We start from the raw sequence: 25119 nt of genomic DNA on the forward strand, positions 1-25119 counted from the left end.
TATAGAGAGAAACCCCCTACCTTTACATTATAGAGAGAAACCCCCTACCTTTACATCTGAGAGAGAAACCCCCTACCTTTACATTATAGAGTGAAACCCCCTACGTTTACATTATAGAGAGAAAAACCCTACTTTTACATTATAGAGAGAAAACCCTTACCTTTACATTTTAGAGAGAAAACTCCTACCTTTACATACTAGAGAGAAAACCCTTACCTTTACATTTTAGAGAGAAAACCCCTACCTTTACATACTAGAGAGAAAACCCTTACCTTTACATTCTAGAGAGAAAACCCCTACTTTTACATTATAGAGAGAAACCCCCTACCATTACATTAGAGAGAGAAACCCCCTACCTTTACATTATAGAGAGAAACACCCTACCTTTACATTATAGAGAGAAACCCCCTACCTTTACACTATAGAGAGAAACCCCCTACCTTTACATTATAGAGAGAAACCCCTTACCTTTACACTATAGAGTTATAGAGAGAAAACCCCTACCTTTACACTATAGGGAGAAACCCCCTACCTTTACATCTGAGAGAGAAACCCCCTACTTTTACATTATAGAGAGAAACCCCTACCTTTACATTATAGAAGGAAACCCCCTACCTTTACATCGGAGAGAGAAACCCCCTACCTTTACATTATAGAGAGAAACCACCTACTTTTACATTTTAGAGAGAAAACCCTTACCTTTATATTATAGAGAGAAACCCCCTACTTTTACATTATAGAGAGAAACCCCCTACCATTACATTAGAGAGAGAAACCCCTACCTTTACATTATAGAGAGAAACACCCTACCTTTACATTATAGAGAGAAACACCCTACCTTTACACTGTAGAGCGAAACCCCCTACCTTTACATTAGAGAGTGAAACCATTTACCTTTACACTATAGAGTTATAGAGAGAAAATCCCTACCTTTACACTATAGGGAGAAACCCCCTACCTTTACATCTGAGAGAGAAACCCCCTACTTTTACATTATAGAGAGAACCCCCTACCTTTACATTTACATTTACATTTTTGTCATTTAGCAGACGCTCTTATCCAGAGCGACTTACAGTTAGTGCATGCATTATATATTTTTTTCCCCCTGTGGGAATCGAACCCACAACCCTGGCATTGCAAACGCCATGCTCTACCAACTGAGCTACATCCCCTGCCGGCCATTCCCTCCCCTACCCTGGACGACGCTGGGCCAATTGTGCGCCGCCCCATGGGTCTCCCGGTCGCGGCCGGCTACGACAGAGCCTGGATTCGAACCAGGATCTCTAGTGGCACAGCTAGCAGTGCCTTAGACCACTGCGCCACTCGGGAGAATGGCGCAGTGGTCTTTACATTATAGAAGGAAACCCCATACATTTACATCTGAGAGAGAAACCCCCTACCTTTACATTATAGAGAGAAACCACCTACTGTTACATTATAGAGAGAAAACCCTTACCTTTACATTATAGAGAGAAACCCCCTACGTTTACATTATAGAGAGAAAACCCCTACTTTTAAATTATAGAGAGAAAACCCTTACCTTTACATTTTAGAGAGAAAACCCCTACCCTTACATACTAGAGAGAAAACCCTTACCTTTACATTCTAGAGAGAAAACCCCTAATTTTACATTATAGAGAGAAACCCCCTACCTTTACATTAGAGAGAGAAACCCCCTACCTTTACATTATAGAGAGAAACCCCCTACCTTTACATTATAGAGAGAAAACCCCTACTTTTACATTATAGAGAGAAAACCCTTACCTTTACATTTTAGAGAGAAAACCCCTACCTTTACATACTAGAGAGAAAACCCTTACCTTTACATTAGAGAGAGAAACCCCCTACCTTTACATTATAGAGAGAAACCCCCTACCTTTACACTATAGAGAGAAACCACCTACCTATACATTATAGAGATAAACATCCTACCTTTACATCTGAGCGAGAAACCCCCTACCTTTACATTATAGAGAGAAACCCCTACCTTTACATTATAGAGTGAAACCCCCTACCTTTACATTATAGAGTTATAGAGAGAAAACCCCTACCTTTACACTATAGGGAGAAACCCCCTACCTTTACATCTGAGAGAGAAACCCCCTACCTTTACATTATAGAGAGAAACCCCCTACTTTTACATTATAGAGAGAAAACCCTTACCTTTACATTATAGAGAGAAACCCCCTACGTTTACATTATAGAGAGAAAACCCCTACTTTTACATTATAGAGAGAAAACCCTTACCTTTACATTTTAGAGAGAAAACCCCTACTTTTACATACTAGAGAGAAAACCCTTACCTTTACATTCTAGAGAGAAAACCCCTACCCTTACATACTAGAGAGAAAACCCTTACCTTTACATTCTAGAGAGAAAACCCCTAATTTTACATTATAGAGAGAAACCCCCTACCTTTACATTAGAGAGAGAGAAACCCACTACCTTTACATTATAGAGAGAAACCCCCTACTTTTACATTATAGAGAGAAAACCCTTACCTTTACATTTTAGAGAGAAAACCCCTACTTTTACATACTAGAGAGAAAACCCTTACCTTTACATTTTAGAGAGAAAACCCCTACCCTTACATACTAGAGAGAAAACCCTTACCTTTACATTCTAGAGAGAAAACCCCTAATTTTACATTATAGAGAGAAACCCCCTACCTTTACATTAGAGAGAGAAACCCACTACCTTTACATTATAGAGAGAAACCCCCTACCTTTACATTATAGAGAGAAACCCCCTACCTTTACATTATAGAGAGAAAACCCCTACTTTTACATTATAGAGAGAAAACCCTTACCTTTACATTTTAGAGAGAAAACCCCTACCTTTACATACTAGAGAGAAAACCCTTACCTTTACATTAGAGAGAGAAACCCCCTACCTTTACATTATAGAGAGAAACCCCCTACCTTTACACTATAGAGAGAAACCACCTACCTATACATTATAGAGAGAAACATCCTACCTTTACATCTGAGCGAGAAACCCCCTACCTTTACATTATAGAGAGAAACCCCTACCTTTACATTATAGAGTGAAACCCCCTACCTTTACATTATAGAGTTATAGAGAGAAAACCCCTACCTTTACACTATAGGGAGAAACCCCCTACCTTTACATCTGAGAGAGAAACCCCCTACCTTTACATTATAGAGAGAAACCCCCTACTTTTACATTATAGAGAGAAAACCCTTACCTTTACATTATAGAGAGAAACCCCCTACGTTTACATTATAGAGAGAAAACCCCTACTTTTACATTATAGAGAGAAAACCCTTACCTTTACATTCTAGAGAGAAAACCCCTACTTTTACATTATAGAGAGAAACCCCCTACCTTTACATTAGAGAGAGAAACCCCCTACCTTTACATTATAGAGAGAAACACCCTACCTTTACATTATGGAGAGAAACCCCCTACCTTTACACTATAGAGAGAAACCCCCTACCTTTACATTATAGAGAGAAACCCCTTACCTTTACATTATAGAGAGAAAACCCCTACCTTTACACTATAGAGAGAAACCCCCTACCTTTACATTATAGAGAGAAACCCATTACCTTTACACTATAGAGTTATAGAGAGAAAACCCCTACCTTTACACTATAGGGAGAAACCCCCTACCTTTACACTAAAGGGAGAAACCCCCTACCTTTACATCTGAGAGAGAAACCCCCTACCTTTACATTATAGAGAGAAACCACCTACTTTTACATTATAGAGAGAAAACCCTTACCTTTACATTATAGAGAGAAACCCCCTACTTTTACATTATAGAGAGAAACCCCTACCTTTACATTATAGAAAGAAACCCCCTACCTTTACATCTGAGAGATAAACCCCATACCTTTACATTATAGAGAGAAACCACCTACTTTTACATTATAGAGAGAAAACCCTTACCTTTACATTATAGAGAGAAACCCCCTACTTTTACATTATAGAGAGAAAACCCTTACCTTTACATTTTAGAGAGAAAACCCCTACCTTTACATACTAGAGAAAAAACCTTACCTTTACACTATAGAGAGAAACCCCCTACCTTTACATTATAGAGAGAAACCCCTTACCTTTACATTATAGAGAGAAAACCCCTACCTTTACACTATAGAGAGAAACCCCCTACCTTTACATTATAGAGAGAAACCCATTACATTTACACTATAGAGTTATAGAGAGAAAACCCCTACCTTTACACTATAGGGAGAAACCCCCTACCTTTACACTATAGGGAGAAACCCCCTACCTTTACATCTGAGAGAGAAACCCCCTACCTTTACATTATAGAGAGAAACCACCTACTTTTACATTATAGAGAGAAAACCCTTACCTTTACATTATAGAGAGAAACCCCCTACTTTTACATTATAGAGAGAAACCCCTACCTTTACATTATAGAAAGAAACCCCCTACCTTTACATCTGAGAGATAAACCCCATACTTTTACATTATAGAGAGAAACCACCTACTTTTACATTATAGAGAGAAAACCCTTACCTTTACATTATAGAGAGAAACCCCCTACTTTTACATTATAGAGAGAAAACCCTTACCTTTACATTTTAGAGAGAAAACCCCTACCTTTACATACTAGAGAAAAAACCTTACCTTTACATTCTAGAGAGAAAACCCCTACTTTTACATTATAGAGAGAAACCCCCTACCTTTACATTAGAGAGAGAAACCCCCTTCCTTAACATTATAGAGAGAAACCCCCTACCTTTACATTATAGAGAGAAACCCCCTACCTTTACATTATAGAGAGAAACCACATACTTTTACATTATAGAGAGAAAACCCCTACCTTTACATTATAGAGAGAAAACCCTTACCTTTACATTATAGAGAGAAACCCCCTACCTTTACATACTAGAGAGAAAACCCTTACCTTTACATTCTAGAGAGAAAACCCCTACTTTTACATTATAGAGAGAAACCCCCTACCTTTACATTATAGAGATAAACCCCCTACCTTTACATCTGAGAGAGAAACCCCCTACCTTTACATTATCGAGTGAAACACCCTACTTTTACATTATAGAGAGAAAATCCTTACCTTTACATTATAGAGAGAAACCCTCTACGTTTACATTATAGAGAGAAAAACCCTACTTTTACATTATAGAGAGAAAACCCATACCTTTACATTTTAGAGAGAAAACTCCTACCTTTACATACTAGAGTGAAAACCCTTACCTTTACATTCTAGAGAGAAAACCCCTACTTTTACATTATAGAGAGAAACCCCCTACCATTACATTAGAGAGAGAAACCCCCTACCTTTACATTATAGAGAGAAACACCCTACCTTTACATTATAGAGAGAAACCCCCTACCTTTACACTATAGAGAGAAACCCTCTACCTTTACATTATAGAGAAAAACCCCTTACCTTTACACTATAGAGTTATAGAGAGAAAACCCCTACCTTTACACTATAGGGAGAAACCCCCTACCTTTACATCTGAGAGAGAAACCCCCTACTTTTACATTATAGAGAGAAACCCCTACCTTTACATTATAGAAGGAAACCCCCTACCTTTACATCGGAGAGAGAAACCCCCTACCTTTACATTATAGAGAGAAACCACCTACTTTTACATTATAGAGAGAAAACCCTTAACTTTACATTATAGAGAGAAACCCCCTACTTTTACATTATAGAGAGAAACCCCCTACCATTACATTAGAGAGAGAAACCCCCTACCTTTACATTATAGAGAGAAACACCCTACCTTTACATTATAGAGAGAAACACCCTACCTTTACACTATAGAGCGAAACCCCCTACCTTTACATTTGAGAGTGAAACCATTTACCTTTACACTATAGAGTTATAGAGAGAAAATCCCTACCTTTACACTATAGGGAGAAACCCCCTACCTTTACATCTGAGAGAGAAACCCCCTACTTTTACATTATAGAGAGAACCCCCTACCTTTACATTATAGAAGGAAACCCCCTACATTTACATCTGAGAGAGAAACCCCCTACCTTTACATTATAGAGAGAAACCACCTACTGTTACATTATAGAGAGAAAACCCTTACCTTTACATTATAGAGAGAAACCCCCTACGTTTACATAATAGAGAGAAAACCCCTACTTTTAAATTATAGAGAGAAAACCCTTACCTTTACATTTTAGAGAGAAAACCCCTACCCTTACATACTAGAGAGAAAACCCTTACCTTTACATTCTAGAGAGAAAACCCCTAATTTTACATTATAGAGAGAAACCCCCTACCTTTACATTATAGAGAGAAACCCACTACCTTTACATTATAGAGAGAAACCCCCTACCTTTACATTATAGAGAGAAACCCCCTACCTTTACATTATAGAGAGAAAACCCCTACTTTTACATTATAGAGAGAAAACCCTTACCTTTACATTTTAGAGAGAAAACCCCTACCTTTACATACTAGAGAGAAAACCCTTACCTTTACATTAGAGAGAGAAACCCCCTACCTTTACATTATAGAGAGAAACCCCCTACATTTACATTATAGAGTTATAGAGAGAAAACCCCTACCTTTACACTATAGGGAGAAACCCCCTACCTTTACATCTGAGAGAGAAACCCCCTACCTTTACATTATAGAGAGAAACCACCTACTTTTACATTATAGAGAGAAAACCCTTACCTTTACATTATAGAGAGAAACCCCCTACTTTTACATTATAGAGAGAAAACCCTTACCTTTACATTATAGAGAGAAACCCCCTACGTTTACATTATAGAGAGAAAACCCCTACTTTTACATTATAGAGAGAAAACCCTTACCTTTACATTTTAGAGAGAAAACCCCTACTTTTACATACTAGAGAGAAAACCCTTACCTTTACATTCTAGAGAGAAAACCCCTACTTTTACATTATAGAGAGAAACCCCCTACCTTTACATTAGAGAGAGAAACCCCCTACCTTTACATTATAGAGAGAAACACCCTACCTTTACATTATGGAGAGAAACCCCCTACCTTTACACTATAGAGAGAAACCCCCTACCTTTACATTATAGAGAGAAACCCCTTACCTTTACATTATAGAGAGAAAACCCCTACATTTACACTATAGAGAGAAACCCCCTACCTTTACATTATAGAGAGAAACCCATTACCTTTACACTATAGAGTTATAGAGAGAAAACCCCTACCTTTACACTATAGGGAGAAACCCCCTACCTTTACACTAAAGGGAGAAACCCCCTACCTTTACATCTGAGAGAGAAACCCCCTACCTTTACATTATAGAGAGAAACCACCTACTTTTACATTATAGAGAGAAAACCCTTACCTTTACATTATAGAGAGAAACCCCCTACTTTTACATTATAGAGAGAAACCCCTACCTTTACATTATAGAAAGAAACCCCCTACCTTTACATCTGAGAGATAAACCCCATACCTTTACATTATAGAGAGAAACCACCTACTTTTACATTATAGAGAGAAAACCCTTACCTTTACATTATAGAGAGAAACCCCCTACTTTTACATTATAGAGAGAAAACCCTTACCTTTACATTTTAGAGAGAAAACCCCTACCTTTACATACTAGAGAGAAAACCCCTACTTTTACATTATAGAGAGAAACCCCCTACCTTTACATTTGAGAGAGAAACCCCCTTCCTTAACATTATAGAGAGAAACCCCCTACCTTTACATTATAGAGAAACCCCCTACCTTTACATTATAGAGAGAAACCACATACTTTTACATTATAGAGAGAAAACCCTTACCTTTACATTATAGAGAGAAAACCCCTACTTTTACATTATAGAGAGAAAACCCTTACCTTTACATTATAGAGAGAAACCCCCTACCTTTACATACTAGAGAGAAAACCCTTACCTTTACATTCTAGATAGAAAACCCCTACCTTTACATTATAGAGAGAAACCCCCTACCTTTACATTATAGAGAGAAACCCCCTACCTTTACATCTGAGAGAGAAACCCCCTACCTTTACATTATAGAGTGAAACCCCCTACTTTTACATTATAGAGAGAAAATCCTTACCTTTACATTATAGAGAGAAACCCCCTACGTTTACATTATAGAGAGAAAAATCCTACTTTTACATTATAGAGAGAAAACCCTTACCTTTACATTTTAGAGTGAAACCCCCTACTTTTACATTATAGAGAGAAAATCCTTACCTTTACATTATAGAGAGAAACCCCCTACGTTTACATTATAGAGAGAAAAATCCTACTTTTACATTATAGAGAGAAAACCCTTACCTTTACATTTTAGAGAGAAAACTCATACCTTTACATACTAGAGAGAAAACCCTTACCTTTACATTTTAGAGAGAAAACCCCTACCTTTACATACTAGAGAGAAAACCCTTACCTTTACATTCTAGAGAGAAAACCCCTACTTTTACATTATAGAGAGAAACCCCCTACCATTACATTAGAGAGAGAAACCCCCTACCTTTACAGTATAGAGAGAAACACCCTACCTTTACATTATAGAGAGAAACCCCCTACCTTTACACTATAGAGAGAAACCCCCTACCTTTACATTATAGAGAGAAACCCCTTACCTTTACACTATAGAGTTATAGAGAGAAAACCCCTACCTTTACACTATAGGGAGAAACCCCCTACCTTTACATCTGAGAGAGAAACCCCCTACTTTTACATTATAGAGAGAACCCCCTACCTTTACATTATAGAAGGAAACCCCCTACATTTACATCTGAGAGAGAAACCCCCTACCTTTACATTAGAGAGAGAAACCCCCTACCTTTACATTATAGAGAGAAACACCCTACCTTTACATTATAGAGAGAAGCACCCTACCTTTACACTATAGAGCGAAACCCCCTACCTTTACATTAGAGAGAAACCCCCTACCTTTACATTATATAGAGAAACCACATACTTTTACATTATAGAGAGAAAACCCCTACCTTTACATTATAGAGAGAAAACCCCTACTTTTACATTATAGAGAGAAAACCCTTACCTTTACATTATAGAGAGAAACCCCCTACCTTTACATACTAGAGAGAAAACCCTTACCTTTACATTCTAGAGAGAAAACCCCTACTTTTACATTATAGAGAGAAACCCCCTACCTTTACATTATAGAGAGAAACCCCCTACCTTTACATTATAGAGAGAAACCCCCTACCTTTACATCTGAGAGAGAAACCCCCTACCTTTACATTATAGAGTGAAACCCCCTACTTTTACATTATAGAGAGAAAATCCTTACCTTTACATTATAGAGAGAAACCCCCTACGTTTACATTATAGAGAGAAAAACCCTAATTTTACATTATAGAGAGAAAACCCTTACCTTTACATTTTAGAGAGAAAACTCATACCTTTACATACTAGAGAGAAAACCCTTACCTTTACATTTTAGAGAGAAAACCCCTACCTTTACATACTAGAGAGAAAACCCTTACCTTTACATTCTAGAGAGAAAACCCCTACTTTTACATTATAGAGAGAAACCCCCTACCATTACATTAGAGAGAGAAACCCCCTACCTTTACATTATAGAGAGAAACCCCCTACCTTTACACTATAGAGAGAAACCCCCTACCTTTACATTATAGAGAGAAACCCCCTACCTTTACATCTGAGAGAGAAACCCCCTACTTTTACATTATAGAGAGAAACCCCTACCTTTACATTATAGAAGGAAACCCCCTACATTTACATTATAGAGAGAAAATCCTTACCTTTACATTATAGAGAGAAACCCCCTACGTTTACATTATAGAGAGAAAAACCCTACTTTTACATTATAGAGAGAAAACCCTTACCTTTACATTTTAGAGAGAAAACTCATACCTTTACATACTATAGAGAAAACCCTTACCTTTACATTTTAGAGAGAAAACCCCTACCTTTACATACTAGAGAGAAAACCCTTACCTTTACATTCTAGAGAGAAAACCCCTACTTTTACATTATAGAGAGAAACCCCCTACCATTACATTAGAGAGAGAAATCCCCTACCTTTACAGTATAGAGAGAAACACCCTACCTTTACATTATAGAGAGAAACCCCCTACCTTTACACTATAGAGAGAAACCCCCTACCTTTACATTATAGAGAGAAACCCCTTACCTTTACACTATAGAGTTATAGAGAGAAAACCCCTACCTTTACACTATAGGGAGAAACCCCCTACCTTTACATCTGAGAGAGAAACCCCCTACTTTTACATTATAGAGAGAAACCCCTACCTTTACATTATAGAAGGAAACCCCCTACCTTTACATTATAGAGAGAAACCACCTACTGTTACATTATAGAGAGAAAACCCTTACCTTTACATTATAGAGAGAAACCCCCTACGTTTACATTATAGAGAGAAACCCCCTACCTTTACATTATAGAGAGAAACCACATACGTTTACATTATAGAGAGAAAACCCCTACCTTTACATTATAGAGAGAAAACCCCTACTTTTACATTATAGAGAGAAAACCCTTACCTTTACATTATAGAGAGAAACCCCCTACCTTTACATACTAGAGAGAAAACCCTTATCTTTACATTCTAGAGAGAAAACCCCTACTTTTACATTATAGAGAGAAACCCCCTACCTTTACATTATAGAGAGAACCCCCCTACCTTTACATTATAGAGAGAAACCCCTACCTTTACATCTGAGAGAGAAACCCCCTACCTTTACATTATAGAGTGAAACCCCCTACTTTTACATTATAGAGAGAAAACCCTTACCTTTACATTTTAGAGAGAAAACTCATACCTTTACATACTAGAGAGAAAACCCTTACCTTTACATTTTAGAGAGAAAACCCCTACCTTTACATACTAGAGAGAAAACCCTTACCTTTACATTCTAGAGAGAAAACCCCTACTTTTACATTATAGAGAGAAACCCCCTACCATTACATTAGAGAGAGAAACCCCCTACCTTTACAGTATAGAGAGAAACACCCTACCTTTACATTATAGAGAGAAACCCCCTACCTTTACACTATAGAGAGAAACCCCCTACCTTTACATTATAGAGAGAAACCCCCTACCTTTACATCTGAGAGAGAAACCCCCTACTTTTACATTATAGAGAGAAACCCCTACCTTTACATTATAGAAGGAAACCCCCTACCTTTACATCGGAGAGAGAAACCCCCTACCTTTACATTATAGAGAGAAACCACCTACTTTTACATTATAGAGAGAAAACCCTTACCTTTACATTATAGAGAGAAACCCCCTACTTTTGCATTATAGAGAGAAACCCCCTACCATTACATTAGAGAGAGAAACCCCCTACCTTTACATTATAGAGAGAAACACCCTACCTTTACATTATAGAGAGAAGCACCCTACCTTTACACTATAGAGCGAAACCCCCTACCTTTACATTAGAGAGTGAAACCATTTACCTTTACACTATAGAGTTATAGAGAGAAAACCCCTACCTTTACACTATAGGGAGAAACCCCCTACCTTTACATCTGAGAGAGAAACCCCCTACTTTTACATTATAGAGAGAACCCCCTACCTTTACATTATAGAAGGAAACCCCCTACATTTACATCTGAGAGAGAAACCCCCTACCTTTACATTAGAGAGAGAAACCCCCTACCTTTACATTATAGAGAGAAACACCCTACCTTTACATTATAGAGAGAAGCACCCTACCTTTACACTATAGAGCGAAACCCCCTACCTTTACATTAGAGAGTGAAACCATTTACCTTTACACTATAGAGTTATAGAGAGAAAACCCCTACATTTACACTATAGGGAGAAACCCCCTACCTTTACATCTGAGAGAGAAACCCCCTACTTTTACATTATAGAGAGAACCCCCTACCTTTACATTATAGAAGGAAACCCCCTACATTTACATCTGAGAGAGAAACCCCCTACCTTTACATTAGAGAGATAAACCCCCTACCTTTACATTATAGAGAGAAACACCCTACCTTTACATTATAGAGAGAAGCACCCTACCTTTACACTATAGAGCGAAACCCCCTACCTTTACATTAGAGAGTGAAAACATTTACCTTTACACTATAGAGTTATAGAGAGAAAACCCCTACCTTTACACTATAGGGAGAAACCCCCTACCTTTACATCTGAGAGAGAAACCCCCTACTTTTACATTATAGAGAGAACCCCCTACCTTTACATTATAGAAGGAAACCCCCTACATTTACATCTGAGAGAGAAACCCCCTACCTTTACATTAGAGAGAGAAACCCCCTACCTTTACATTATAGAGAGAAACACCCTACCTTTACATTATAGAGAGAAGCACCCTACCTTTACACTATAGAGCGAAACCCCCTACCTTTACATTAGAGAGTGAAACCATTTACCTTTACATTATAGAGTTATAGAGAGAAAACCCCTACCTTTACACTATAGGGAGAAACCCCCTACCTTTACATCTGAGAGAGAAACCCCCTACTTTTACATTATAGAGAGAACCCCCTACCTTTACATTATAGAAGGAAACCCCCTACATTTACATCTGAGAGAGAAACCCCCTACCTTTACATTATAGAGAGAAACCACCTACTGTTACATTATAGAGAGAAAACCCTTACCTTTACATTATAGAGAGAAACCCCCTACGTTTACATTATAGAGAGAAACCCCCTACCTTTACATTATAGAGAGAAACCCCCTACCTTTACATTATAGAGATAAACCCCTTACCTTTACACTATAGAGTTATAGAGAGAAAACCCATACCTTTACACTATAGGGAGAAACCCCCTACTTTTACATTATAGAGAGAACCCACTACCTTTACATTATAGAAGGAAACCCCCTACATTTACATCTGAGAGAGAAACCCCCTACCTTTACATTATAGAGAGAAACCACCTACTGTTACATTATAGAGAGAAAACCCTTACCTTTACATTATAGAGAGAAACCCCCTATGTTTACATTATAGAGAGAAAACCCCTACCTTTACATACTAGAGAGAAACCCCCTACCTTTACATTAGAGAGAGAAACCCCCTACCTTTACATTATAGAGAGAAACCCCCTACCTTTACATTATAGAGAGAAAACCCCTACTTTTACATACTAGAGAGAAAACCCTTACCTTTACAGTCTAGAGAGAAAACCCCTAATTTTACATTATAGAGAGAAACCCCCTACCTTTACATTAGAGAGAGAAACCCACTACCTTTACATTATAGAGAGAAACCCCCTACCTTTACATTATAGAGAGAAACCCCCTACCTTTACATTATAGAGAGAAAACCCCTACTTTTACATTATAGAAAGAAAACCCTTACCTTTACATTTTAGAGAGAAAACCCCTACCTTTACATACTAGAGAGAAAACCCTTACCTTTACTTTCTAGAGAGAAAACCCCTACTTTTACATTATAGAGAGAAACCCCCTACCTTTACATTATAGAGAGAAACCCCCTACCTTTACATTATAGAGAGAAACCACATACTTTTACATTATAGAGAGAAAACCCTTACCTTTACATTAGAGAGAGAAACCCCCTACCTTTACATTATAGAGAGAAACCCCTACCTTTACACTATAGAGAGAAAACCCCTACCTTTACATACTAGAGAGAAACCCCCAACCTTTACATTAGAGAGAGAAACCCCCTACCTTTACATTATAGAGAGAAACCCCCTACCTTTACATTATAGAGAGAAAACCCCTACTTTTACATACTAGAGAGAAAACCCTTACCTTTACAGTCTAGAGAGAAAACCCCTAATTTTACATTATAGAGAGAAACCCCCTACCTTTACATTAGAGAGAGAAACCCACTACCTTTACATTATAGAGAGAAACCCCCTACCTTTATATTATAGAGAGAAACCCCCTACCTTTACATTATAGAGAGAAAACCCCTACTTTTACATTATAGAAAGAAAACCCTTACCTTTACATTTTAGAGAGAAAACCCCTACCTTTACATACTAGAGAGAAAACCCTTACCTTTACTTTCTAGAGAGAAAACCCCTACTTTTACATTATAGAGAGAAACCCCCTACCTTTACATTATAGAGAGAAACCCCCTACCTTTACATTATAGAGAGAAACCCCCCACCTTTACATTATAGAGAGAAACCACATACTTTTACATTATAGAGAGAAAACCCTTACCTTTACATTAGAGAGAGAAACCCCATACCTTTACATTATAGAGAGAAACCCCTACCTTTACACTATAGAGAGAAACCCCCTACCTTTACATACTAGAGAGAAAACCCTTACCTTTACATTCTAGAGAGAAAACCCTTACTTTTACATTATAGAGAGAAACCCCCTACCTTTACATTAGAGAGAGAAACCCCCTACCTTTACATTATAGAGAGAAACCTCCTACCTTTACATTAGAGAGAGAAACCCCCTACCTTTACATTATAGAGAGAAAACCCTTACCTTTACATTATAGAGAGAAACCCCCTACGTTTACATTATAGAGAGAAAACCCCTACTTTTACATTATAGAGAGAAAACCCTTACCTTTACATTTTAGAGAGAAAACCCCTACTTTTACATTATAGAGAGAAACCCCTACCTTTACATTATAGAGAGAAAACCCCTACCTTTACATTATAGAGAGAAACCCCCTACCTTTACATTAGAGAGAGAAACCCCCTACCTTTACGTTATAGAGAGAAACCTCCTACCTTTACATTATAGAGAGAAACCCCCTACCTTTACATCTGAGAGAGAAAACCCCTACCCTTACATTATAGAGAGAAACCCCCTACTTTTACATTATAGAGAGAAAACCCTTACTTTTACATTATAGAGAGAAACCCCCTACGTTTACATTATAGAGAAAAAACCCATACTTTTACATTATAGAGAGAAAACCCCTACTTTTACATTATAGAGAGAAACCCCTACCTTTACATCTGAGAGAGAAAACCCCTACCTTTACATTATAGAGAGATACCCCCTACCTTTACATACTAGAGTGAAAACCCTTACCTTTACATTCTAGAGAGAAAACCCCTACTTTTACAATATAGAGAGAAACCCCCTACCTTTACATTATAGAGAGAAACCCCCTACCTTTACATTATAGAGATAAACCCCTTACCTTTACACTATAGAGTTATAGAGAGAAAACCCCTACCTTTACACTATAGGGAGAAACCCCCTACTTTTACATTATAGAGAGAACCCACTACCTTTACATTATAGAAGGAAACCCCCTACATTTACATCTGAGAGAGAAACCCCCTACGTTTACATTATAGAGAGAAAACCCCTACTTTTACATTATAGAGAGAAAACCCTTACCTTTACATTTTAGAGAGAAAACCCCTACCTTTACATACTAGAGAGAAACCCCCTACCTTTACATTAGAGAGAGAAACCCCCTACCTTTACGTTATAGAGAGAAACCTCCTACCTTTACATTATAGAGAGAAACCCCCTACCTTTACATCTGAGAGAGAAAACCCCTACCCTTACATTATAGAGAGAAACCCCCTACTTTTACATTATAGAGAGAAAACCCTTACTTTTACATTATAGAGAGAAACCCCCTACGTTTACATTATAGAGAAAAAACCCATACTTTTACATTATAGAGAGAAAATCCCTACTTTTACATTATAGAGAGAAACCCCTACCTTTACATCTGAGAGAGAAAACCCCTACCTTTACATTATAGAGAGAAACCCCCTACCTTTACATACTAGAGTGAAAACCCTTACCTTTACATTCTAGAGAGAAAACCCCTACTTTTACAATATAGAGAGAAACCCCCTACCTTTACATTATAGAGAGAAACCCCCTACCTTTACATTATAGAGATAAACCCCTTACCTTTACACTATAGAGTTATAGAGAGAAAACCCCTACCTTTACACTATAGGGAGAAACCCCCTACTTTTACATTATAGAGAGAACCCACTACCTTTACATTATAGAAGGAAACCCCCTACATTTACATCTGAGAGAGAAACCCCCTACCTTTACATTATAGAGAGAAACCACCTACTGTTACATTATAGAGAGAAAACCCTTACCTTTACATTATAGAGAGAAACCCCCTACGTTTACATTATAGAGAGAAAACCCCTACCTTTACATACTAGAGAGAAACCCCCTACCTTTACATTAGAGAGAGAAACCCCCTACCTTTACATTATAGAGAGAAACCCCCTACCTTTACATTATAGAGAGAAAACCCCTACTTTTACATTATAGAGAGAAAACCCTTACCTTTACATTATAGAGAGAAACCCCCTACCTTTACATACTAGAGAGAAAACCCTTACCTTTACATTATAGAGAGAAAACCCCTACTTTTACATTATAGAGAGAAACCCCCTACCTTTACATTAGAGAGAGAAACCCCCTACCTTTACATTATAGAGAGAAACCACATACTTTTACATTATAGAGAGAAACCACATACTTTTACATTATAGAGAGAAACCGCCTACGTTTACATTATAGAGAGAAAACCCCTACTTTTACATTATAGAGAGAAAACCCTTACCTTTACATTTTAGAGAGAAAAACCCTACTTTTACATTATAGAGAGAAACCCCTACCTTTACATTATAGAGAGAAACCCCCTACCTTTACATTATAGAGAGAAACCCCCTACCTTTACACCTGAGAGAGAAAACCCCTACCTTTACATTAGAGAGAGAAACCCCTACCTTTACATTATAGAGAGAAACCCCCTACCTTTACATTTTCCAGGGCCACTCTCATATATCCTGTATGCCAGGGACCGTGCGGCGCTGGAACTACCCTCCCCCACTCTGCATCGGTAAGAACTTTTACTTAGAGGTGGTCACATTCAAGGCAATTGTGTTACAGTTTCAGTGCTATTCATTGTCTGCAGTATTTTTTCAAGGTGTGCATTTTTATTTTCCAGCAAAGTGCGGTGGAACAGCAGTTGACTTGGCCGATGTTATTTTAAGTCCTGGATTCCCTGGCAACTACCCTGGTAACATGGACTGTACATGGAGGATTCTGTTACCAGTTGGATATGGTGAGGAACCTGCTATGATAATGATAAGGAGAAGCCATGTTAGGAAGTTCAGAGATAATAGCTTTATTTTTATATATACAGTGGGGGAAAAAAAGTATTTAGTCAGCCACCAATTGTGCAAGTTCTCCCACTTAAAAAGATGAGAGAGGCCTGTAATTTTCATAATAGGTACACGTCAACTATGACATACAAAATGAGAAAAAAAATTCCAGAAAATCACACTGTAGGATTTTTAATGAATATATTTGCAAATTATGGTGGAAAATAAGTATTTGGTCAATAACAAAAGTTTCTTAATACTTTGTTATATACCCTTTGTTGGCAATGACACAGGTGAAACGTTTTCTGTAAGTCTTCACAAGGTTTTCACACACTGTTGCTGGTATTTTGGCCCATTCCTCCATGCAGATCTCCTCTAGAGCAGTGATGTTTTGGGGCTGTCGCTGGGCAACACGGACTTTCAACTCCCTCCAAATATTTTCTATGGGGTTGAGATCTGGAGACTGGCTAGGCCACTCCAGGACCTTGAAATGCTTCTTACGAAGCCACTCCTTCGTTGCCCGGGCGGTGTGTTTGGGATAATTGTCATACTGAAAGACCCAGCCACGTTTCATCTTCAATGCCCTTGCTGATGGAAGGAGGTTTTCACTCAAAATCTCACGATACATGGCCCCATTCATTCTTTCCTTTACACGGATCAGTCGTCCTGGTCCCTTTGCAGAAAAACAGCCCCAAAGCATGATGTTTCCACCCCCATGCTTCACAGTAGGTATGGTGTTCTTTGGATGCAACTCAGCATTCTTTGTCCTCCAAACACGACGAGTTGAGTTTTTACCAAAAATATCTATTTTGGTTTCATCTGACCATATGACATTCTCCCAATCCTCTTCTGGATCATCCAAATGCACTCTAGCAAACTTCAGACAGGCCTGGACATGTACTGGCTTAAGCAGGGGGACACGTCTCGCACTGCAGGATTTGAGTCCCTGGCGGCATAGTGTGTTACTGATGGTAGGCTTTGTTACTTTGGTCCCAGCTCTCTGCAGGTCATTCACTAGGTCCCCCCGTGTGGTTCTGGGATTTTTGCTCACCGTTCTTGAGATCATTTTGACCCCACGGGGTGAGATCTTGCGTGGAGCCCCAGATCGAGGGAGATTATCAGTGGTCTTGTATGTCTTCCATTTCCTAATAATTGCTCCCACAGTTGATTTCTTCAAACCAAGCTGCTTACCTATTGCAGAATCAGTCTTCCCAGCCTGGTGCAGGTCTACAATTTTGTTTCTGGTGTCCTTTGACAGCTCTTTGGTCTTGGCCATAGTGGAGTTTGGAGTGTGACTGTTTGAGGTTGTGGACAGGTGTCTTTTATACTGATAACAAGTTCCAACAGGTGCCATTAATACAGGTAACGAGTGGAGGACAGAGGAGCCTCTTAAAGAAGAAGTTACAGGTCTGTGAGAGCCAGAAATCTTGCTTGTTTGTAGGTGACCAAATACTTATTTTCCACCATAATTTGCAAATAAATTCATTAAAAATCCTACAATGTGATTTTCTGAATATTTTTTTCTCATTTTGTCTGTTCAAGTTGACGTGTACCTATGATGAAAATTACAGGCCTCTCTCATCTTTTTAAGTGGGGGAACTTGCACGATTGGTGGCTGACTAAATACTTTTTTTCCCCACTGTATATATTTTCTTTATTTAATATATTTGCTATTTGCTATTTTATTAGGATCCCCATTAGCTGTTGAAAAAGCAGCAGCTACTCTTCCTGGGGTCCACACAAAACATCAAACATGACATAATACAGAACATTAATAGACAATATATTAGTGATTTACATCTCTGCCTGGAACTAACAAAAGGTAGTTGTGGTTCTGTGACATCTTCCTTATGAAAATGGATCCCCTTTAGCTATCCCCTTGCTTTATCTCCATTTTGAGACCTTTGCAGTCTGTTTAGCAATTTACAAGAGAGCTGTGGGTTGCAGCCCACATATTTGTGGTGCTTCACAGTTCAAATGAGTCCAGAACAAAGTAACCACTCCAGATGTTAACAAGGTAATTGTGTGTGATTTAAAAAGCTATTTAGGCTTGCCTCTGAGCACAAAGAATTCTCTCTACCTAACATAAGAAAAATATTGTAACACATCGAGATATCCAAAAGCAATTTTCTGCCTTATCAAGCAAGAACTCCACAAGTAAAAACAAGAATGATCATTTTGGGCTGTGTGTGTACCAAAAATGCATTCGCTTGTGTTGTTTACAGGGCCCAATATTTTTAAAAAGACACAAGAGGCTTTGCAGACGCTGATTACAGCTTTTAGGACAGACAGAATGGGTAGGATAAAGCATTGTGAGAAAGTGGTACATGGCTGCATAACAACAAGATTATCCTTCAAAGGATTCTCCTAAGCATCACCAAGTGGCAAATGCTTTCCTCCAGCATCAGGCCTTTTGCTACCCTTGGAAGAACCGAACGTAAGAGAACAGAAAAACACACTTAAATTGATTGTATTCATTTCCCATTTCTGTGTCTCCCCTGGAAAAACATGAGCTGATCTCAGTATTAGATTGCTGAATCATTTCTACCATCATAACATATTAGTGAGTTGAATAGTTTTTCTCAACATGCAGACATGATGTACCTTGACAAAAATAGGCTAGTACAATTAGGTCAAAAGCACATGAAATGAGCCAAGGTAATGGCTAAATGCATTACATGATTACAAAACATGTACACACGCCGCAATTTCACAACATCACTGTTAATCACTGTGGTCCTCTGTAGCTCAATTGGTAGAGCATGTGCTTGTAACGCCAGGGTAGTGGGTTCGATCCCCGGACCACCCATACGTAAAAATGTATGCACACATGACTGTAAGTCGCTTTGGATAAAAGTGTCTGCTAAATGGCATATTATTAATAATAGTTAACACTTTAGGTAATCTCTGGTGGACAGATCTACCTAAACATCCAGTAACTGGTACCGTAGAATCTGTCAGGAAGGAAACGGATGCGTGGGCTAACGAGCAGCAGTAGTTTCAGTGTTTGTGTTTTTCGTCACTGGTTATTTGAACAAATCATGATTTCGCAGGTTTTAGCATCTTTTGAATTTCAGAAGGGGAGGGGACATTTGGCCCATAGACTTGCCCATAACTTTCAAAGAGAGAGGGCAGGTTTTGATGCATGTTTTGATTATGAAATAAACATAGCTCCAACAGCCGAAGACGTTGTCCATACAGTATATCTCATATAATGTTTCTGTGTTTTACAGGGGCTCATATTCAGTTCCTCAACTTCTCCTCTGAAGACAACCATGATTTTTTAGAGGTGCGAAATGGGCCACAGCACAGCAGCTCTCTGATTGGACAGTTCAGCGGAAGTCAGCTGCCGCCCAACCTGCTGAGTACAACACATGAGACTGTGATTCACTTCTACAGTGACCACTCCGAAAACAGGCAGGGATTCAAACTGGCCTACCAAGGTGAGGTGTACTCTGGTTTCATCGACCAAATGGTTTCGCCTCACCTAAAAGAGCTTGGTCTCTATTGGTTTCAATTGACAATTGTGGTGCAACAAGGCTTGGATGTTGTTTTGGGGGCGTTTGTGCCAAATCTGGGAAATAATCTATGGGAATGTCTGATGTGAAATCCTTATTGATACCGTTTTTATCTATCTTCTGTTGATATGCTCTAGCTTTCTTTTTAGGACGTAAATCAGGGTGATTAAAGGTTAAATGCAAAATAGATGGAATGTCCGCTTCAAGGACTTAAGTACCTGTCAGTTAAATTATCGGAGAATCTGCCCTCTCAGGATCATTGAGAGGTTACTCCGTTATGTGGCTGCTCCCGCCTGGACAAACCATTCAGAATCAATGGAGAGCGGCATTTAGATGTTGAGTGCACTTTGATGTTATGGGGCTATTTTGCTTCCACTGGTCCTGTGGTCCTTGTTAAGGTCTATGGCAACTGTAGATGTTGAGTTCATGGCTTCCACTTTTCAAGAGATAACCCTGTGTGTCGTCTTCCCCCACATCGAGGCCAGAGGGTTCAGATCCTGGCTTTTCCTCTTCTCCTTTCACCAAACAAAACACCACATCTCATTTAACAATTGCTCGCTCATAGTATGCAAAAAGAAATGTGAACTTGATCGTCAATTACCAGCGCTGTCAAGCTTCAATATCTTTTGGCGTGACGTTGCTGTATTTTTAGGTTGAAATAGAAACGTTTCTTGGTGTTCCTGGCATTCATTCTTTGTTGTTGGCATATGCTTGAAATAGACATGTCACAGTGACATTTCGTGGAAATGTGTCTGACAGGTGGCATGTGTGTTCCGGTACTGTCTCTAAAGGTTAAGTGGGATGGGTCACCTGTGGGCTGTGGACGAGAGTCCACAGAATTCGTTTGAACATTTCTTGTTGAAATATGTTTTATTTTGTTATGATGTATGTGCATTCCTGTTACAAGAAATATGTATTTTTATTGCATAAGCTTGTCATAAATGTGACATTTTCTAGGTGTAATCCCACGTTTTTTTCTGTCTTGCTCTCTTGTGTTTTAGCATATGAATTGCAGAATTGCCAAGACCCTACTCCATTCCCTAATGGATATATTATTAATAATGACTACAATGCTGGCCAGTCAATAACTTTTGAGTGCTTTCCTGGATACGTTCTGATTGGACATCCTGTGCTCACATGCCAACATGGAATCAACAGAAAATGGAATCATCCCTTTCCCCGTTGTGAGGGTGAGCATGGGTTAATATGATACATAACAGATATTTACCAAAAGCATCAATGGCTTCTTTGCTTTATTTATCAAACTATTTTAGAATGTATTTGTTAGGACATTTGTATCAGCCCTATACTAGATGTTATTATATAACCCTCGTAATGCTGTTGAAGTTCTGTTCTGTTCTGTTAGAAAAAATACTGTATGAAAAAAGGCAGTGTTTCCAGAAACTGCCTCTCAGATTACTGCCTTTGAAAACTGCTCCAGTTGAGACCCACACTACTGGGACACGTTCTACATTTCTTCTGCATTGAGCAGTGTACGAGCTGGCAAAGGCTTATTCAATCAATACCTGCAAAGATTTCTAAGAGGTGGCCCTCATTCAACGACACCTTTCAGCGTCATGGTATTGTGTTTTGGAGGTGTATTTGGTAAACTGGGTTCTTGTTGAAGCAGCTGAAGTCATCACTGCATCCCTTTTGGGTTCAAAGTTCAATGTGCAGGGTTGACTAATCCTAGAAAACAGGGAAAGTGACACTTACCATGATAATATAACACAATGTGGGATTTACTCTGTTGTCAAAACTGCTCTCGTGATTGCTGCTCATATTTAATCTACAAGTAGTACAGATATTTGAAATGAAGGTTCAATTGGTGAAGAAAATGCTCTTAAGTTGTTAGCAGACAAATAAGCCAAGCAAATGAGACCGACCAATCCACTTAACATCAATTCCTACTAAATGCTCTACATTTAGCAGACACTCTTATCCAGAGCAACTTGAGTGGATACATTTAATACTTTTTTTCCTCGTACTGGTCCCCCCCCCGTGGGAATCGAACCCTCAACCCTGGCGTTGCAAGCGCCACACTCTACCAACTGAGCCACACCCTCTGTGATGAAACCGCTCCATCTTCTCTTCTACTGCAGCTCCATGTGGCTACAATATGACAGCTCAGAATGGCACCATATTCTCGCCCCAGTACCCAAATGAGTACCCTAACTCACAGGACTGCACCTGGCTTATCACCGTACCACATGGACATGGCATTTACATCAACTTCACCCTGCTTCAGACGGAGCCTGTCACAGATTACATTGCTGTATGGTAAGGGTTTCATGGTTTCTCACAAGCCCCATCAGTTCATCATTGGCTGATATGTATTTTACTGTGAAGAACTACCATTTACTTCACAGCACAGGACGAGCAGGTTGACATGTATTGGGATGAGTCTTGTCCTTGAGGCAAACCTGAGTGATTTCCACTAGATGGGCCAGCTGCAAAGTAAAAATTGGCAATATTGGAAAAATTCTAGAAAAATAGCTTTTTGGTCTTAATTTAAGGTTAGAGTTAGCACGCAGTGTGGTTAAGGTTAGGGTTCCAATTTTATGACTTTGTGGATATGCCAGCTAGTGACGACCCACTGGGCACAGACGTCAGTTCAACGTCTAGTTTTGATTTACATTTGGTTGAATTGTCAACTAACGTGAATTCAACGTGCAAATCCAATTAGTTTTCCACATTGATTCATCGTCGTCAAATGATTTTGGGGGTTAAAATGACATGGAAACAATGTTGATTCAGCCAGTTTTTGCCCAGTGGGCACTCTTCAGTGCTAACCTGCACAGGAAAACCCAGAGTTATACTGTAAATACAGCAAGAAAGGAAACAAATCAACATAGTGCTTTTATTCCTTTGACTAGTGAAGATGCACTTGATAGTCACAATAGAATAAGTGCATGAACTGGTTTAATCTGCAGCACCCGAGAGTGGATTAAAACGATGTATTTCAACGGGTAAAATACACACTTTCTGCCACAATACAGCCCTCTGTGAGTTATATAGGTTATTCATCTTCAGTAGCCATTAACAGAGGCCAGTAGTCTGTAAAGTCATCATTTATTTGCTGTTTTCATTCAACACAGTCTGTAATGTAATGGTTTTTATATGAACGTCAGCACAAATCTTGCTATAGATTTGAGAGCAAATCAATTCAACCGAGCCACACTGAAATTCTGGACATCATTGCACTGTTTAATGTGTGCGTTATAAATGTAATGCACTTTCAATGTCTTCTGGCCTCTTCCAGGGATGGCCCTGAGCACAGCTACCCACAGCTTGGGATTTTCAGTGGTAATACAGCACTAGAGTCAGCCTACAGTTCTTTCAATCAGGTCCTTATCAAGTTTCACAGCGACTTCTCCACGAGTGGATTCTTTGTCCTCAATTTCCATGGTTAGTTTCTCTTCCAAATTAAACAAATGTTGTAGCTAAAAATGCAATGCATACTGTTACTGCTAAAGCATGCTGATTCCCTGTTTTGAAAATATATCAGAAATAAAGTATTCTCATGTTTTTACTTTGTGACCGGGTGAATGTGGTCAACCGGGTGAATGTGATTGTATTTATATGTATATACACATCCCTTTATTTTCTTTTATAACCACCTGTGGGTGATTTCTTAGTTTTTTATGTTTGTCAAATAGGTGAAAGGATAGAATACGTATCCATAAGTCTAATATACTGTGGAATATGTGATTTTGGTCAACTACTTATTCATTATTTCTCCCCTCCAGCCTATCGTCTGAAGAAATGTCCACCTCCCCCAACAGTGGAAGAAGCTGAAATAGTATATGAAGATCAAGATTATGAAATAGGTAAGTGTGTACCAGAGAGATGGTCAGCACTGGGGGTTATAATTCAGAGTTGCGGTGGGAAGTCAGACAGTGGTCCGCTACTTGATTCAGTTTAAACATGTTCCTATGTGACTTTGAGTCAAAGAGGTACACCATGGTGGTGTGAACCTTTATTTGAAATGACCTTGGACAACCATGTTAGGGTTATAACGCAAGCTGTTATGTAATATAGTTGTTGGTAATGTCTCGAGAGACATAAACTTGATATCTAATGTAGGTTTCCATCAGTCGTTGATAATGTCACATCTGCTATAAGACGTATGAAATAATTATTTTGTCCAGGAGACGTTGTGAAGTATCGCTGCTTCCCTGGATTTACCCTGGTAGGCAACAGTGAGCTTACCTGTAAGCTCAACTCTCATCTCCAGTTTGAGAGTCCTCCGCCTACTTGTGAAGGTAAGAGAATGTTCTGACCTTTTCTGATCATTTTTCCATTTATAACAGGAGGTAAACTTTCAGCTCAGATAGTTCCAAGAAATGATCTATGTTATCTGCTTTTACAAGCGTGTCAGTTTGCCTGCCCTGCTTTTTCAATCTGACGTTCTATCCTCATTTCTTTGTATCCTTGTGATGACTCCTTTATACAACACTATTACTAGGCATTGTACCAAGGTGTGCATCAGCCTGTTAAAAAACTAAGTGCAGCTAGAGTATAGCCAGAGTCTCTGTGACTCTTTGAAATCAGAGCACTGACAGAAAG

The 25119-nt window shown here is 38.7% G+C and overlaps 1 protein-coding gene across 3 annotated transcripts in view; it reads left to right on the top strand.

Moving 5' to 3' along the window:
• Window positions 1-25119, top strand: part of LOC311101197 (CUB and sushi domain-containing protein 1-like) — a gene marked incomplete at both ends in the record, with an annotated part of 408327 nt that overhangs the window by 345747 nt on the left and 37461 nt on the right. For all 3 annotated transcript variants that reach the window (XM_084142297.1, XM_084142298.1, XM_084142299.1), the window contains 8 exons: window positions 16698-16767; window positions 16876-16992; window positions 20266-20475; window positions 21552-21740; window positions 22653-22830; window positions 23813-23958; window positions 24300-24380; window positions 24702-24815. In XM_084142297.1, coding sequence (XP_083998423.1) covers window positions 16698-16767; window positions 16876-16992; window positions 20266-20475; window positions 21552-21740; window positions 22653-22830; window positions 23813-23958; window positions 24300-24380; window positions 24702-24815 — 1105 coding nt within the window. The remainder of the gene's footprint in view (window positions 1-16697; window positions 16768-16875; window positions 16993-20265; window positions 20476-21551; window positions 21741-22652; window positions 22831-23812; window positions 23959-24299; window positions 24381-24701; window positions 24816-25119) is intronic.

Source organism: Coregonus lavaretus (assembly GCF_964263955.1).
Source record: "Coregonus lavaretus genome assembly, chromosome: 25".
In the NCBI taxonomy this organism is placed as follows: Eukaryota; Metazoa; Chordata; class Actinopteri; order Salmoniformes; family Salmonidae; genus Coregonus; species Coregonus lavaretus.